Source organism: Babylonia areolata, chromosome 6 (genome assembly GCF_041734735.1).
Source record: "Babylonia areolata isolate BAREFJ2019XMU chromosome 6, ASM4173473v1, whole genome shotgun sequence".
NCBI classification, from domain to species: Eukaryota; Metazoa; Mollusca; class Gastropoda; order Neogastropoda; family Buccinidae; genus Babylonia; species Babylonia areolata.
Window position 1 is genome coordinate 52,586,523 of NC_134881.1, and position 16,713 is coordinate 52,603,235.

At 42.3% G+C, this 16,713-nt stretch overlaps 1 protein-coding gene across 2 annotated transcripts in view; it reads left to right on the plus strand.

Moving 5' to 3' along the window:
• LOC143283143 (24-hydroxycholesterol 7-alpha-hydroxylase-like) overlaps window positions 1-15,034 on the plus strand; it is a 22,803-nt gene extending 7,769 nt beyond the window's left edge. Inside the window, exons 6-13 of one of the 2 annotated variants that reach the window (XR_013055357.1) lie at window positions 2,126-2,339; window positions 3,163-3,259; window positions 6,085-6,200; window positions 6,834-6,929; window positions 9,365-9,453; window positions 10,047-10,134; window positions 10,705-10,877; window positions 13,553-15,034. Coding sequence is in view for 1 of the 2 variants with exons in the window: in XM_076589286.1 (XP_076445401.1) it covers window positions 2,126-2,339; window positions 3,163-3,259; window positions 6,085-6,200; window positions 6,834-6,929; window positions 9,365-9,453; window positions 10,047-10,134; window positions 10,705-10,773 (769 nt within the window). In the remaining variant the exon portion in view is untranslated. Of the gene's footprint in view, window positions 1-2,125; window positions 2,340-3,162; window positions 3,260-6,084; window positions 6,201-6,833; window positions 6,930-9,364; window positions 9,454-10,046; window positions 10,135-10,704; window positions 11,108-13,552 lie in introns of those variants that run through there. The other variant, XM_076589286.1, reaches the window with a different exon arrangement.
• Window positions 15,035-16,713: the final 1,679 nt, after the last annotated feature.

Below are 16,713 nucleotides of genomic sequence, written 5' to 3' on the forward strand. Positions count from 1 at the left end.
GGGGAGGAGGGTTGGGGTGGATAGGCTGCCGGTTTATGGGGAAATCCACTTCTCTGTGTGTGTGTGTGCGTGTTAGTGTATGTGGGCGGGGTGGAGGTGTGAGTGTTTTTTTCGATACATAGAATTTTTTTTTTTACATTTTCAGGTTTAATTTCATAAATGTAATGTACATACGTTTTTACTTGAAATGTTTGATGAGTATTGCTTTATCATGTCATGTTGTAGTCTGTTTCAGTTGTTTGTCATTCGTGTGTGTATGTGCGTGTGTGTGTGTGTGTGTGTGTGTGTGTGTGCGCGTGTGTGTTTTGTTCGTTTCGTTCTTTAGTTTAACATCTTTTCACTGTATGTGTGTGTGTGTGTGTGTGTGTGTGTGTGTGTGTGTGTGTGTGAACATTTGCTTCATCTTTCTAGTTTTGATCTGTGTGTTGTGGTGTGGGGTGTTTCTTCAGGGAAATGCTTAGCAGGAACTGTTTTATCATGTAATGTTGAAGTTAGTTTGCATTATTTGATTGTTGATCTGTGATTGTTGATCTGTGATTGTGTGTGTATGTGTGCCTGTAGGTGCGTGTATGTGTGTGTGTCATTCAAAGAGTGCGTGAGTAGTGTGTCTGGGTATGCGTGCGTTTGTTGGTGCATGCGTGCGTATGTATAAGCGCATGTGTGTGTGTGTGTGTGTGTTTTGTATGTATGTATGTACCTACGTATGTGTGTGCATACATGCTTGTGTTCTTCTTTCAATTTCTATTGTTTACTTTTGTGTTGTTATCATTATTTCGTTTTTATCTTCCCCCACCCCCCCTTTTTTTTTATACCTGTTACATTTCTTGATTTAATCAATTGACATGACCTCTTTTAAAATTGCCCTCTTTTACCTATGTTTCAAATTATATGTCATATGTTTGTGTGGGGATGTTTGAGTGAATGTTTTTAGTGCTACTGTAAAGCGCATAGAGCTTCAAGAACATGCGCTATAGCAAGAAGTCTTAATAAATAAATAAATAAATAAATAGAATAGATCCACTTCTCATTTCAAAAGAAATGTACAAGGAAGGCATTTTTTTTTTTTTTTTTTTTAGTATAGTGTCATTCTTACTATGATGGAGGATTCGCTTGTATGCATGTGTCTGTCTGTCTGTCTATCTGTCTACCATCCTACCTGCCTACCTGCCTACCTGTCTGTTGCTTTATCTAGATTACAGCTGTTTATTTTGACAGCTTTGGATTGAGTTTATGAGCAGTGTTAAGACAGTGCTGTTCATGGTAGATACAGACGCTCATGGTTGCAGTTTCACCGTATGACGTCAAAAGAAATCTGAAAGACGCTGAGAGAATGAAATAGAGAGCAACAGTTTAAAGAAGTATAGTAACTTTTGCTCTTTTTAAGTGTAATAAAAACAGTTTCAAGCCATTTGCTGCTGAGCACTTTACATCATATGTGTACATGTTCTTCTTCTTCTGCGTTCACTTGTATGCACACGAGTGGGCTTTTACGTGTATGACCGTTTTTACCCCGCCATGTAGGCAGCCATACTCCGTTTTCGGGGGGGGGGTGCATGCTGGGTATGTTCTTGTTTCCATAACCCACTGAACGCTGACATGGATTACAGGATCTTTAACGTGTGTATTTGATCTTCTGCTTGCATATACACACGAAGGGGGTTCAGGCACTAGCAGGCTTGCACATATGTTGACCTGGGAGATCGTAAAAATCTCCACCCTTTACCCACCAGGCGCCGTCACCGTGATTCGAACCCGGGACCCTCAGATTGACAGTCCAACGCTTTAACCACTCGGCTATTGCGCCCGTCGTGTGTACATGTATATATGCATTTGACACAAATGTATGATAGTCAGTTGTTTTCAGCTATGACCATCAGAACAGCAGAGGAGGCAACTGCTGTCCTGACTATCTGGGTTAGAATTTAATTATGGTGGACTGTCACAAATAAAACTTCACATATATCACAAGGTCTGCACTGCCATGATTTAGATCCAGCTTGACCCAGCCTGACCTGGCCTGACCCAACCTGACCTGACCTATTTTTTCCACCTTGACCTGACCTCACCAGACCTGACCTATTTAAAAAAAACAAAAAAACAAAAAAAACACTGACGAGTTTTTCAGGGAGTGGAGCAGCTCCAGAGCATGGCTGCTGCGGCTGTTTGGCCGGGTGTCGGAGGAGGAGAGACGGCGGAGACAGAGACAGGGACAGGGACAGGGAGACGGAGAGACAGAGACGGAGACAGTGCATCAGTCCCTGCTGGACCTGGTGGACGAGGGACACGCCCCCAACTACAGTCTGCTGTTGATGTGGGCCTCTCTGGCCAACGCCATACCTGTGAGAGTGCTGCTTTTATTTCATCAACATTATATGAATATTCAGATCATGTTCTTGATTTATGCCTGTGTGTGAATGACTGGTGTGAAAGCGCTTAGAAGGCAGCACTCCCCAACTCCACCCCCCGCCCCCCCCCCCTGCCCCCCCCCCCCCCCCCCCCCCCCCCGAAAAAAAGAAGTTTTACTTGACTTTTAATGTTTTCTGTACCTGAAGCAAGGGATTTGTTGCTAATATGTGCCCCCACCCCCACCCCAAAAGGGGTCAAAGGAATACATTTTCCTTGATTCTTGTGCATGTGTGTGTGCGTGTGTGTGTGTGTGTGTGTGGAATCAGCATTATATATGACACTATGTACTGTATTTCATCAACGTTATATGATCATTCAGATCATGTTCTTGATTTATGCCTGTGTGTGAATGACTGGTGTGAAAGCGCTTAGAAGGTATTAAATTTTGTTTTTATGTTCAGTAGAAGCTGAGATATGATTTTTTTTAAGTTTATGCATAATTAATTAGCTACATTTCTGTTTTAATTTTAACATACATACCTCAGAAAATAATTATTTAAAAATACTTATGAAACTCGACTGCAGAAGGCATTGATACTACGAAATCAGTAAGGGTTTTTGGAATCTAAATCACGGAAAACCCCATCTCATGCAAAAAAAAGATTTTTTTGCGTTTTCCCATGGTAGAACCTTGCCTTAGATTTGTCTCTGCACAAGATTCAGCGCTATATAAATACCATCATGATTATTGATTTTTTGTGCATGTGTGTATGGAATTAGCATGCTGTATAATATTGACGTTTTATGATCATCCAGATCATGTTCTGGACTCTGGCGCTAATCTTCTCCAACGAAAAGGTCACAGAGAAAGCCAGACAGGAAGTGATAATGAAGATTGGCGCCACGGGGTCAGGTCAGCTTTTTTTTTTACTTTTTGCATTCATTATCAGTTGTTTCGCTTGTCAGTTTAACGACTTCTCTTTTACGAAGTCCTTTAAGTAATTTCCTGTAACTGTATTTAGTTGGGTTTTTTTTGTTTTTGTTTTGTTTTTCTTCCAAATTTCACCCACATTTTTTACCCTCATTTGCCCAGTTTCTCCCAACCCTCCATTCATCCACATCTCCCACCCCTTCTAACCGATAATACTCAGATGTATTCATAAATACTTTAACAAAATGTCTTCAGTCACCGATATGTGTGACGGGACATTAAACAAAATTCCTCCTCCTCAGGTCAGCTTCTTTTACAATACAATACAATACAATACAATACAATACAATACAATACAATACAATACATTTTTTATTCATCCATTTGGAAATTGTGCATCCACAGGCTTGTCATTCACCCTACACAATATCTCAGCCAACAGCCAAGTCCAACACGCTTACAACATGACTAAGATTGGACAAAAGAAAAAAAAGAAAAAAAAAAAAAACAACACATAAAGCTAAATACACTCAAGCAATTAACACAATATACAGCGGTTACATTTCCCCCCCAAGTTCCCTTACCCTCCACACACACACACACACACACACGTTTTTGTTTCCATAACCCACCGAATGCTGACATGGATTACAGGATCTTTAACGTGCGTATTCGATCTATGTGTGTGTTGAGGGGGGGTGGGGTGTATCAGTGTGTGTGTGTGTGTGTGTGTGTGTGTGTGTGTGTGTGTTTTCAGTTCAGTTACTCAAGGAGGCGTCACTGCGTTCAGACAAATCCATATACGCAACACCACATCTGATAAGCAGATGCCTGACCAGCAGTGTAACCCAGCGCGCTTGGTCAGGTCTTGAGAGATTAAAAAAAAAAGTTTTAAAAAGTGCATAATGGATTCATCATTGGTTTAATGTATAAATAAATGCACTAATGAATTGATAAATAAACGAATAAATAAATAAATACATGAATGAATAGATAAACACTCAGATATCATTAAAAAAAAAGAGCAAATAATAAAATAAAATATAGGAAAAGATGAAATAAGATAGTTACACAAATAAAATAAAAAGACAGTAATGATGATAAATAAATAAACAAATAAGCAAATAAATGTAAACTGACATACAGACACTCACACACACACACATACATACTCAAACGTACACATTCACATACACACACACACGCACACACACACATGCACACCAGACATGCAGTTTCACAGACATGAAAGCACATACAAAAGTGCACAGGCCCAACACTACACATAAAAGCACACAAGCCCCGACACACACACACACACACACACACACACACACACACACACACACCATCCCACACACACACACACACACACACACACACACACACCATCACACACACACACACACACACACCATCCCACACACACACACACACACACACACACACACACACACACACACACACACACCATCCCACACATTAACCTGCACCCCCTTCCCCCCACACGCACATTCCAATGTATCGCAGCTTCCACGGCATACCCCCCCCCCACACCCCCAAACACACACACACAAATACACATACGAACATACCGCCGTCCCCCCTCCACCCCCCATATATATATATACACACGCACATTCCGATAATCTGTAGCTCCCACAATACAGACCTGCATACACCCTCCCCATCCTCTACACACACACACACACACACACACACACACACACCGTAGCCCCTACGACGCACACCCACACCCACACACACACACACACGCAAATACATACATGTGTGCACAGAGCTCTCCTAACAAGTGTGTACACTTACACACTCGCGTGCACACACACATGCACACACACACACATACATACGTGCTGCCCCTGATTTGCTCCAAGAGGGGTGGGAAAAGATCTCTGAATGTGGCGTTTAGCGTGCTGCTCAGTCTGTTGTACTTGGAAAAGCCCACAGAGACTCTGTTCCGTTTTAAAGAATTTGCGCAATGTTGGTTTGGAAATTATGCCAATATTGTTTTGATTTGCAAAGGATCGTGCTCTACCTTTCCTACTAGACTGACGGCCGCTCCATCTCTCTACCTTTATTTCTTTGAGGTGATCAGTGGTGTGATGGCCTTGCACCTGGTGTTTTTTTTTTTTTTTTGGTTTTTTTTGTATTCTTTGACTGCGTTTAGACAAATCCATATACGCTCTACACCACATCTGCTAAGCAGTTGCCTGACCAGCAGCATAACCCAACATGCTTAGTCAGGCCTTGAGAAAAAGGAAAAGAAAGAGAAGTCCATAAACAAATGATTGGATACATCATTAAATAAACAAATAAATGAGTAAACAAATAAATAAATAAATGAAAGAATAACATGAAAAAAAAACACGTAAGCAGACAGTTTCAGTTTCAGTTTCAGTAGCTCAAGGAGGCGTCACTGCCTTTGGACAAATCCATATAGGCTACACCACATCTGCCAAGCAGATGCCTGACCAGCAGCGTAACCCAACGCGCTTTGTCAGGCCTTGAGAAAAAAAAAAGAAAAAAAGGTGAATAAATAATAGATAAGCTTACATAAATAAATAAATAAATAATAACTACAATATAAAAAAAGGTAGCAATGATAATAATAATAAAATAATAATAATAATAAATAAATAAATAAGACAACAATGATGATAAGTAAGCAGACAGATAATGAAATTAAATCAAATGCAGGAAAAGAAAAAAAAAGAAAAAAAAAAAAAAAAAGAATAGATGAAATAAGACGAAAAGACGATAATGGTAGTGAACGACGTGCGTTGCAGTGAGCGAGGACGCCCTGGGTTCACTGACCTACCTGAAGTCATGTATCTTGGAGGCCATTCGTCTCAGGTCCCCTGGAGTGATCACCCGTCGGGTCATGGATCCTGTGGTCGTCAAGGTCAGTGCATGGTGTCCTGTGTGTGTGTGTGTGTGTGTGTGACTGTGCACTGACTGTGTGTTTTTTACAGGGCATGACAGTATATGTGTGTGTGTGACCGTGCACTGACTGTGTTTTTTTACAGGGCATGACAGTATATGTGTGTGTGTGTGTGACCATGCACTGACTGTGATGTGTTTTTTTTTACAGGGCATGACAGTATATGTGTGTGTGTGTGACCATGCACTGACTGTGATGTGTTTTTTTTACAGGGCATGACAGTATATGTGTGTGTGTGTGACCATGCACTGACTGTGATGAGTTTTTTTTTACAGGGCATGACAGTATATATGTGTGTGTGTGTGACCATGCACTGACTTGTGATGAGTTTTTTTTAAAGGGCATGACAGTATATGTGTGTGTGTGACCGTGCACTGACTGTGATGTGTTTTTTTTTTACAGGGCATGACAGTATATGTGTGTGTGTGTGTGACCATGCACTGACTGTGATGTGTTTTTTTTTTACAGGGCATGACAGTATATGTGTGTGTGTGTGACCATGCACTGACTGTGATGTGTTTTTTTACAGGGCATGACAGTATATGTGTGTGTGTGTGTATGTGTGTGCGCTGACCGAGTGTGTGTTTTTTTCAGGGCATGACAGTTCCAGCAGGAGACATGCTGATGGTTTCCCCTCTATGGGCACACCGCAACCCACGTTTCTTCCCTGATCCTGACGAGTTTGTGCCGGTAGGATTGTTAGTACCTCAGTTCTGTTGTTTTTTTTTGACTCACTTGTGCAAACAAAGTGAGTCTATGTTTTAACCTGGTGTTCGGTTGTCTGTGTGTGTGTGTGTGTGTGTCTGTGTGTCCGTGGTAAACTTTAACATTGCCATCTTCTCTGCAAATACTTTGTCAGTTGACACCAAATTTGGCATAAAAATAGGAAAAATCCAGTTCTTTCCAGTCATCTTGTTCAAAACAATATTGCACCTCTGGAATGAGCACCAAAAAAAAAAAAAAAAAAAAATGAAAGCCTAATTATATGCAAACTGCATTTACTGTTATACTTATATTTTTTGTATTTTCTAATCGTGGCACTTTGATCTGATATTCTGACCCAACAACAAGAGCAGTCATTATTATCATTTTTCGTTCAAACAGGAACTTCTTTTGCTAAGCATGGAAGTTTTATTTATTTTGCAAACGTTTTGGTGCAGATAGTAAGAAAGGGAAATTACTCTGTAATTAATGCTAGGGGACTTAATTCGCTTTAAACTGATCTTTCTCATCTTAAACATTACATTTTGAAATTATACTCAATACATAAAAAGCTTGGATTTAAAAAAAAAAGTGTATCACAAGTGAGTCTTGAAGGCCTTGTTTTGTTTTGTTTTTTTCTCTTGGCTGGTGCATTTGGTGGCCTGTTTATAGCCTTATGCATGTTCAACATAACTTTTCTTCAAATGTAGAGAAGAGAGAGAGAGAGAGACAAGACAAGACAAGGCAAGGCAAGGCAAATTCTTTAGTTCAAGGATAATAGATAAGCACTGGTGTGCTTTTTTTTCTTTTACATCCAATTCCCACTCTGAATAGGATCTACACTACACAATACTAAATGAAAATTCAGGCATGGTGTTAACAGAAATACATAAGAGGGTGAAAAGAGAGAGAGAGAGAGAGAGAGAGAGTGTGTGTGTGTGTGCAGGAGAGAGAAATAAAACACACACACACACGCACGCACGCATGCATGCACGCACACGCACACACACACACACACACGCACACTAATCTGTGCTACGCTAAGCCATGTCACACTACACTATGCTATGCTATGTTATGCTACTCTAAGCCATGCCACACTACACAACACTACACTACACTATGCTGCGCTATGTCAAGCCATGCCACACTACACTACACTACACTACACTACACTCTGCCATGCTACGCTAAGCCATGCCACACTACACTACACTACGGTACGCTATGCTACGCCACAGTACACTGCACTAAACTACACTAGTATACTACGCTCGGCTATGCTACGCTACACTATTCTACGCTAAGCCATGCCACAGTACACTACACTATTTAAGCTACATTAAGCCATGCCACACTGCACTACACTACGCTATGCTATGCTAAGCCGTGCCACACTACACTACACTACACTATTCTACGCTAAGCCATGCCACATTACACTACACTGCGCTATGCTACACTAAGCCATGCCACACTACACTACACTACACTATGCCATACTACGCTAAGCCATGCCACACTACACTACACTACGGTACGCTATGCTACGCTACAGTACACTGCACTAAACTACACTACGTATACTACACTCGGCTATGCCACACTACACTACACTATTCTACGCTAAGCCATGTCACACTACACTACACTATTTACGCTACATTAAGCCATGCCACACTACACTACACTACGCTATGCTATGCTATGCTAAGCCATGTCATGCCACACCACACTACACTACACTACACTACACTACACTACACCACACTACACCACACCACACTACACTACACTACACTACACTACACTACACTACACCACACCACACCACACTACACTACACTACACCACACCACACTACACTACACTACACTACACTACACCACACCACACTACACTACACCACACCACACTACACTACACTACACCACACTACACTACACTACACTACACTACACCACACCACACTACACTACACCACACCACACTACACTACACCACACTACACTACACTACACTACACTACACTACACTACACCACACCACACTACACTACACTACACTACACCACACCACACTACACTACACCACACCACACCACACCACACTACACTACACCACACTACACTACACTACACTACACCACACTACACCACACCACACTACACTACACTACACTACACTACACTACACCACACCACACTACACTACACTACACTACACTACACTACACTACACTACACTACACCACACCACACTACACTACACTACACTACACTACACTACACTACACTACACCACACTACACCACACTACACTACACTACACTACACTACACTACACTACACTACACTACACCACACTACACTACACTACACTACACCACACTACACTAATCGCCACAAACCTGCTGCTTGCAGGAGCGGTGGGAGCGAGGCGATGTGGAGAGGAACGTGTTTCTGGAAGGTTTCATCGCCTTTGGGGGGGGACGCTACCAGTGTCCTGGCAGGTGTGTGGAAATGTTGACTGCAAGGAGGGGGAGGACACTGGGTTTGAAAGTGGGGAAATTGGCGATATGTTTGAACGTGTGTATTTGTATTTGTGTTTCCTTTTTATCACAACTGATTTCTCCGTGTGAAATTCGGGCTGCTCTCCCCTGGGAGAGCGCTTCGCTACACTACAGTGCCACCCATTTTTTTTGTATTTTTTTCTGCATGCAGTTTTATTTGTTTTTCCTATCGAAGTGGATTTTTCTACATAATTTTGCCAGGAACAACCCCTTTGTTGCCGTGGGTTCTTTTACGTGCGCTAAGTGCATGCTGCACACGGGACCTCGGTTTATCGTCTCATCCAAATGACTAGCGTCCAGACCACCACTCAAGGTCTAGTGGAGGGGGAGAAAATATCGGCGGCTGAGCCGTGATTCGAACCAGCGCGCTCAAATTCTCTCGCTTCCTAGGCGGACGCGTTACCTCTAGGCCATCACTCCACATGAATATTATAATGAATTAAAAACAATTAAACAAACAAACTTACCCTCATAATAATTTTTCTCTGTGTGTGTGTGTGTGTGTGTGTGTGTGTGTGTGTGTGTGTGTGCAGGTGGTTTGCCTTGCTGGAACTGCAGCTCTTTCTGGCTCTGTTCCTTCAGCGGCTGGACTGCAGGCTGAGAGGGCCAGTTCCTGAGCTGGTGAGTGTTCCCCTGATCACTTTGTATTGTATTGTATTGTACTGTATTGTACTGTATTGTATTGTATTGTATTACTCTTTTTGGTCACAACAGATTTCTCTGTGAAATTCGGGCTGCTCTCCCCAGGGAGAGCGCGTCGCTACACCGAGAGCGCCACCCTTTTTTTTTTTGGTATATTTTTCTGCTTGCGATTTTATTTGTTTTCCTATATCGAAGTGGATTTTTCTGCAGAATTTTGTCAGGTACAACCTTTTTGTTGCTGTGTTAATGTGCACTAAGTGATTGGGGGGGGGGGGGGGGGGGGGGGGGGGGGGAGAAAAGTCAGGAAAACTGTAGAAATCTACTGAGAAATGCATAAGTTAAGAACCAGTGCAATTTTGCCTCCTAGTTTGAGAGTCATAGTCCTTCACAAAAAGACTAAGCTGTAAAATTAATGATTTCCCATTGACTGGAGAAACCATTGATGACACAGCTCTCACTTTGCTGTTGGCCCCAAGTGTAAACTTATATGTCAGTCTGTATATAAACGTACAGTTACTGTCATTGCAACGTGGGTTTTACTTGTTGCAGAGCCCTTTACATCTGGTGGGCACTCCCTTGCCTGTGGGGCCGTGTCCTGTTCACTTGAACAAGTTGTGAACCTGGAGTTTGGAGAAAAAAAAAGAAAAAAAAAAAAAAAAGAAAAAAGAAAAAGAGAAGGCCGTTATTCCTGACACGTCCCGGGATGGAAAATTGTCCAGCTGGTTGGTCATCTTGTTGAGCTTTTTTTTTTTTTTTTTTTGTATGGGAATCGAGCGCTGGAGAGTTCTGCGGCCATCTTGGATCTCGCGCATGTGCATCACGCTTTTACTCGTAATTTGAGCGTTGCCAAAGTCGACCGATATAAACAGAAGCAGCAAACATGTGCTGTCCTCCATTTCTTCTGTTGACAGCCTCCATTGCTACAACAAAACTCTGGTCAATGAAGTGCCATTGTATACATACACAGACAAAAAAAAATAGTGAAAATCCGATTGCCTTTGTTGTTGCTCGGAATTTTGGAGAGCCAATCAACTTCGAGAGCACAGATCATGTGATGCACCTCTCTAAGTCATGTAGGCACGGAACTCTCCAGCGGTCCTGTCAACCTGTCTGCCATGACAGGATGATGGAATTTTGTTTAACGTCCCGTCATCACACATACTAGTGATTGTAGACATTTTTTTAGAGTGTTGATTTTTTTTTTTACATTTGAACGTCACCATTTAAAAGGAAGGAGAGGAAGAGGAGGGTGGTGGTGATGAAGGGTGAGGTGGGGGGGTAGGGGGAGGGTGATGAAGGGTGAGTTGGGGGGGAGGGTGGTGGTGATGAAGGGTGAGTTGGGGGGGGAGGGGGTGGTGATGAAGGGTGAGTTGGGGGGGAGGGGAGTGGTGATGAAGGGTGAGTTGGGGGGAGGGGGGTGATGAAGGGTGAGTTGGGGGGGAGGGGGGTGATGATGAAGGGTGAGTTGGGGGGAGGGTGGTGGTGATGAAGGGTGAGTTGGGGGGAGGGGGGGTGGTGATGAAGGGTGAGTTGGGGGGAGGGTGGTGGTGATGAAGGGTGAGTTGGGGGGGAGGGGGGTGGTGATGAAGGGTGAGTTGGGGGGAGGGGGGTGATGAAGGGTGAGTTGGGGGGGAGGGTGGTGGTGATGAAGGGTGAGTTGGGTGGTGGTGGTGGTGATGAAGGGTGAGTTGGGGGGGAGGGTGGTGGTGATGAAGGGTGAGTTGGGTGGTGGTGGTGGTGATGAAGGGTGAGTTGGGGGGGAGGGTGGTGGTGATGAAGGGTGAGTTGGGGGGGAGGGTGGTGGTGATGAACGGTGAGTTGGGGGGGAGGGGGGTGGTGATGAAGGGTGAGTTGGGGGGAGGGGGGTGGTGATGAATGGTGAGTTGGGGGGGAGGGTGGTGGTGATGAAGGGTGAGTTGGGGGGGAGGGGGGTGGTGATGAATGGTGAGTTGGGGGGAGGGTGGTGGTGATGAAGGGTGAGTTGGGGGGAGGGGGGTGGTGATAAATGGTGAGTTGGGGGGAGGGGGGTGGTGATGAATGGTGAGTTGGGGGAAACCGGGCAGAAGGAGTGTGGAATCGGAGATGAACATTTGAAATAGTTCTCAAAGCACAATTACCAAAAATCACTTAATGGGCTTCGTAAAAGAGAAGTCGTTAGTTAATCTAACAAGAGAAACAAGCGGTAATGAATGCAAAAAAGTAAAAAAAAACAACCCACAAAAAAACATCATGTGTTTGCACATTTCTTCTGTCTTTGCTGCTGTGTGCACATGTCAAATGATCGGTATGAGGACAGGCCCGGCGCTTTCTTTTTTGGGGAAGTGTCTGGGTTTGTTCCAATGTACCTTTTATTTACCTGTGTGCTAGCTGAATCGGTAGCGTAAGCATCTCTGACTTGAAGTTGTGTACCTTGTGTAATGGAGAGAGTTACCACTCTTTACTATTTGTTGAAAAAAACCCATCAGTTTTAACATTCCTCCTGATGTGTGATGACACATTTCCATGCAGTTAAGGCTTCATCGAATCACAGTAAAAAAAAAAAATAAAAAAAAAAAAAATGTATTGTTTAAATGCTTATCTGCCATGACAATAATGAAAATGATGGTGGTTTTTTGGTTGGTCTTTTTTTTTTATTTGGGAGGGGATGGAGGGGGTTGTTGGAGTTCGTATTCACACTGACAGTGTTGTTGTTGGGTTTTTTTTTTTTTTTGTTTTTTTTTTTTTAGAAGGGTGGAGGAGAGATGTGAGAGTACATGGCCCAGCAGTCTGATTTTGTTTGGTTTTGTTTCTGGGGAAGGAGAGGGGAGATGTGAGATAGTAACTGCACTGACAGTCTCTTCAGATATTAAAAGAAAACATATTAAAGATTGTGGTTTACTCACATGTATGGATGGAAAAAAATCACAAACTTAGGTTACAATGCAAAGTGAGCTGAGGAAGCGATGGATTTTTACCCAGAGGGTTTTTCCCCGAAGGCAAAACAATAAATGAGACAAAAACAGATGAGGAGACAGAGAGATTTAGTTGAACATGACTTGGAAGGTGTCTTGAGTGGTATTAACTCACTCAGTATGGCCAGTCCTCTCTTCTCCTCTACACAGACCCCTCGGATGTCCAGTGGGTGTCTGAATGATCCAACCTTTAGCTTCCGTCGTCAGAATTGTGGTATTCTTTGTCAACATTTACCTCTTCAGTGTAAGAGCCTTCCGCTTGTAATATTTTGATGGTGGTAATTGGGGAGAAACGCTGTTAACGTCGTCTCTTTCGCCGTTCGTATGGAGAGAGTTAATGTCATTCACAGTAAAATAATGTAATGATTATTGATATTCAAGTCCCTTCAGACAGTAATGTGTTTCAACTGTGAAGAAGTATTGCAAGGATTTTTTTTTTTTTTCAGGACAAAAATAATGTTGTGGAAGGATCCCTTCAAACTGGAAAGTGCTGTCAGCTGTAAAGGACTGTTGCTGATAGGTTTTCAGAGGTGAAAGTGATTCAGCTTAGATATAAAAACAAAACAAAACACAACAACAACAGCAAACAACAACAACAGCAACACTGTGGGGTATTTAATTTCTCTTTTTTAAGAACTTTTTTTTTTTTTTTAACCCTTTGCTAATAAAATAAACATCTGTGCATTATTTTCACTTACATTGTGATTATGTATTGGGTATTAGAGCTAGGTGTAATTTCATGATAAATGTTGATGTTTATATCATGGTTTGTGTTAATGATGTGCTACTCCACAGGGCCTTGGGTTTTCATTTCATCGGACAGACTAGCATTCAGACCACATGTAAAACACGTAAACACTTGTGTTGTGTTTTGTTATTGGTTGACTTATATTGAGGAGCCAATCAGAAAAACCGTAATATTCTGACGTCATCGAACGTAGTACCAACATTGCCGCGCCTTTTCACTGTGTTTTGGGCATGTGCTTTGGATAAAAAAGATCGATTTCTACCATGAAGCGTGCAGAGTTTCAACCTGACATGCCTCCTTTGATCAACTGATTCTGCATGCTCAGATTCATTTTCAACATCACTATCTGTAGCAAAATCATCCGATTCGAATTCCACCTCACTATCAGAGTAATCATTGTCATACTCTACTTCCGATAAATCATCAAGCATATCAATTACTTGCTGCGTTGTGTACAGTTGTTTTGTCGTACGTTTTGTCCCTGATTTCTGCCCTGACGGGCCAGGTTGAGACTCTGCACGCTTCAAGTGTTTACACACCGCTCAACCAGTGGCTGGGCATTATGTCATTTTTCTCTGCCACCGGTAAAGCGGTGGTCAGGGCTCAAAGGGTTTAATACCAATTATTTGCAAATTTTGGCTCAGGAGCTCAGGCAGAAGGGTTAAAATTGCCCAGGAACTCAGGGCTTAAAGGGTTAAAGTGTGCCCATCTGAGAGAGAGACTGTCATCAAAATATATATCTCATTCAGTGACTGTTAGTTGAAGTGTGTCCATTTGTGTAAGTGTTACAAATATTGAATTAGTATTCATTATATATTTCACATAGTGATTTCAACGATTGTTTTGTTTTCATTGATTGCTAAAGAGGCTTGTTCGTTGTTCACACCAATTGTCAGAATGTTATTAACTGACATGTTTTGTGTGTGCTCTAACTGTGTGATTGTACACCAAATGTCCATCAAGAGAAATTTGTATTCTGTAAATAAGTTTGTTTTTTTTTTACATTTACCGGTATCTGTTTTCTGCTGTGAGTTTTACGGTATCCATATGGTTGTGCACACTTTTGTAATTGTTGTCAAAGGTGGGTTTTTTTTTGTTTTTGTTTTTTTTTGTTTTTTGTTTTTATAGAAATTTACTCATAATATGGATGAAGAGCAGCATTTTTTCCCCCGTTTGATTATTAAAGAACTTTGACTGCTATAATTAAGATTTCATCTGAACTTTGACTGCTATAATTAAGATTTTGTCTGCTTATCGAAAGGGAGATTTTAATGTGGCTTTCTTATCTATTTATTCGTTTATTTATTTATGCTGTAAAGAAGGCATGTTTCACAGAAATTTGTATTACCCCCCCCCCCACCCCCCCCCCCCCACACACACACACATCCACTTAACACACCTTTGTCACCCACTCACTCTTCCCCCCACCCCTCTGCCCTCCCCCCCCCACCCCCTCACTGACACACACACTGAAGCTGTACAACACTCACTGAGTTTGTTATGCTTTTAGTAATCCCAACACTCGGCTTATATCACAGATTAACATAAGTTTACATTTGGGCCAACAGCAAAGTGAGAGCTGTATTGTCAATGGTTTCTCCAGTCAATGGGAAATCATTTACAGCTTAGTCTTTTGTCAAGGACTATGACTCTCAAACTAGGAGGCAAAATTGCACTGGTTCTTAGTGCTGCAGCCTTGTGGGCTAGTTGGCCTTTGGGAACCATCCCAACGCCGACTGTCCTAAAACCCTCTTGGCCGAGAGAGTGGGGATGTAACTTGGGCAAGACACTCTCCACTATAATCAAATTCTAGCCCAAATAGTCGGAACAGCAGTTGCCTGTGATGGTCATAGTCGGACACGACTGACTATCATATATATGTGTACAAATCCATCATTATCCTCATTATAAAAGACACCTTCATATACAGGTATGCTTATTTGATAGGTGGTTTGAAAAATAAGAAAGAACAAAGTGAAGGAGTAAACAATAAAGGGTAGTAACTTCCTCCGTTTGCAAGTAACAAGTAAATGGAAAGAGTTACTACCCTTTATTTGAGTTTGACAATACCTTTCAGGGGCATATCGCCACTTGGTCGTTAAACTCACCACCACTACCACCACCACTACCACTACTAAAAATGATAATAGTAATGATAATAATAGACAGACAAAAAAAACGATAACAACCATCCTCATGCTACTACCACTGCTGCTGCTGCTACAACTACCAATAATGATGTAAGAAACATGCACTGCCGATATAATAACGACAATATCTCATTTTCGGCTATACTGTTAACGTTACAACCTTGGATTTTTTAAAATTTTATTAAACTAAAAAGCGTGTTAAGAAATATTAACTTTTTTTTTTTTCTAAATCAACTTTCCATCGATCGAGCTCGGCCTTCACTTGCCCTCTCGATCTCAGTGAATCTAGTAATCTTTTAACTCCCGGCTCAGAAGATAGCATGGACATGACATTACATTTTTTTTTTGCTTCTGGCATGTAGCTGGCCCGGATGTATTTCTGTCACGAAATACGCTCCCTTGTGGACCGGGGAGAGTTTCTGCTTTTGGTTGTGATAGAAATGTCAAACTGCTTGCAAACGATCTCATAGCACCAGAAGGAGGGGGCTTGGGAGTGGTGGGGGAGGGGGGTGGTGGGGGGGGTTGGGGGGGGGGGGGGGGGGGTAGGAGTGTGGCACTCGATCTGTATCCGCTGTGGTGTGGAACGTTGGTCGTTGTGGTGTGGATCGAGCTGAAAGATTTCTCTGGCACTGGAATAAGATTTCGTGTCATGAAAGCTCATTGCACAAACCAATTTTGTGTGTGCGTGCGTGCGTGCGTGAGAGAGAGA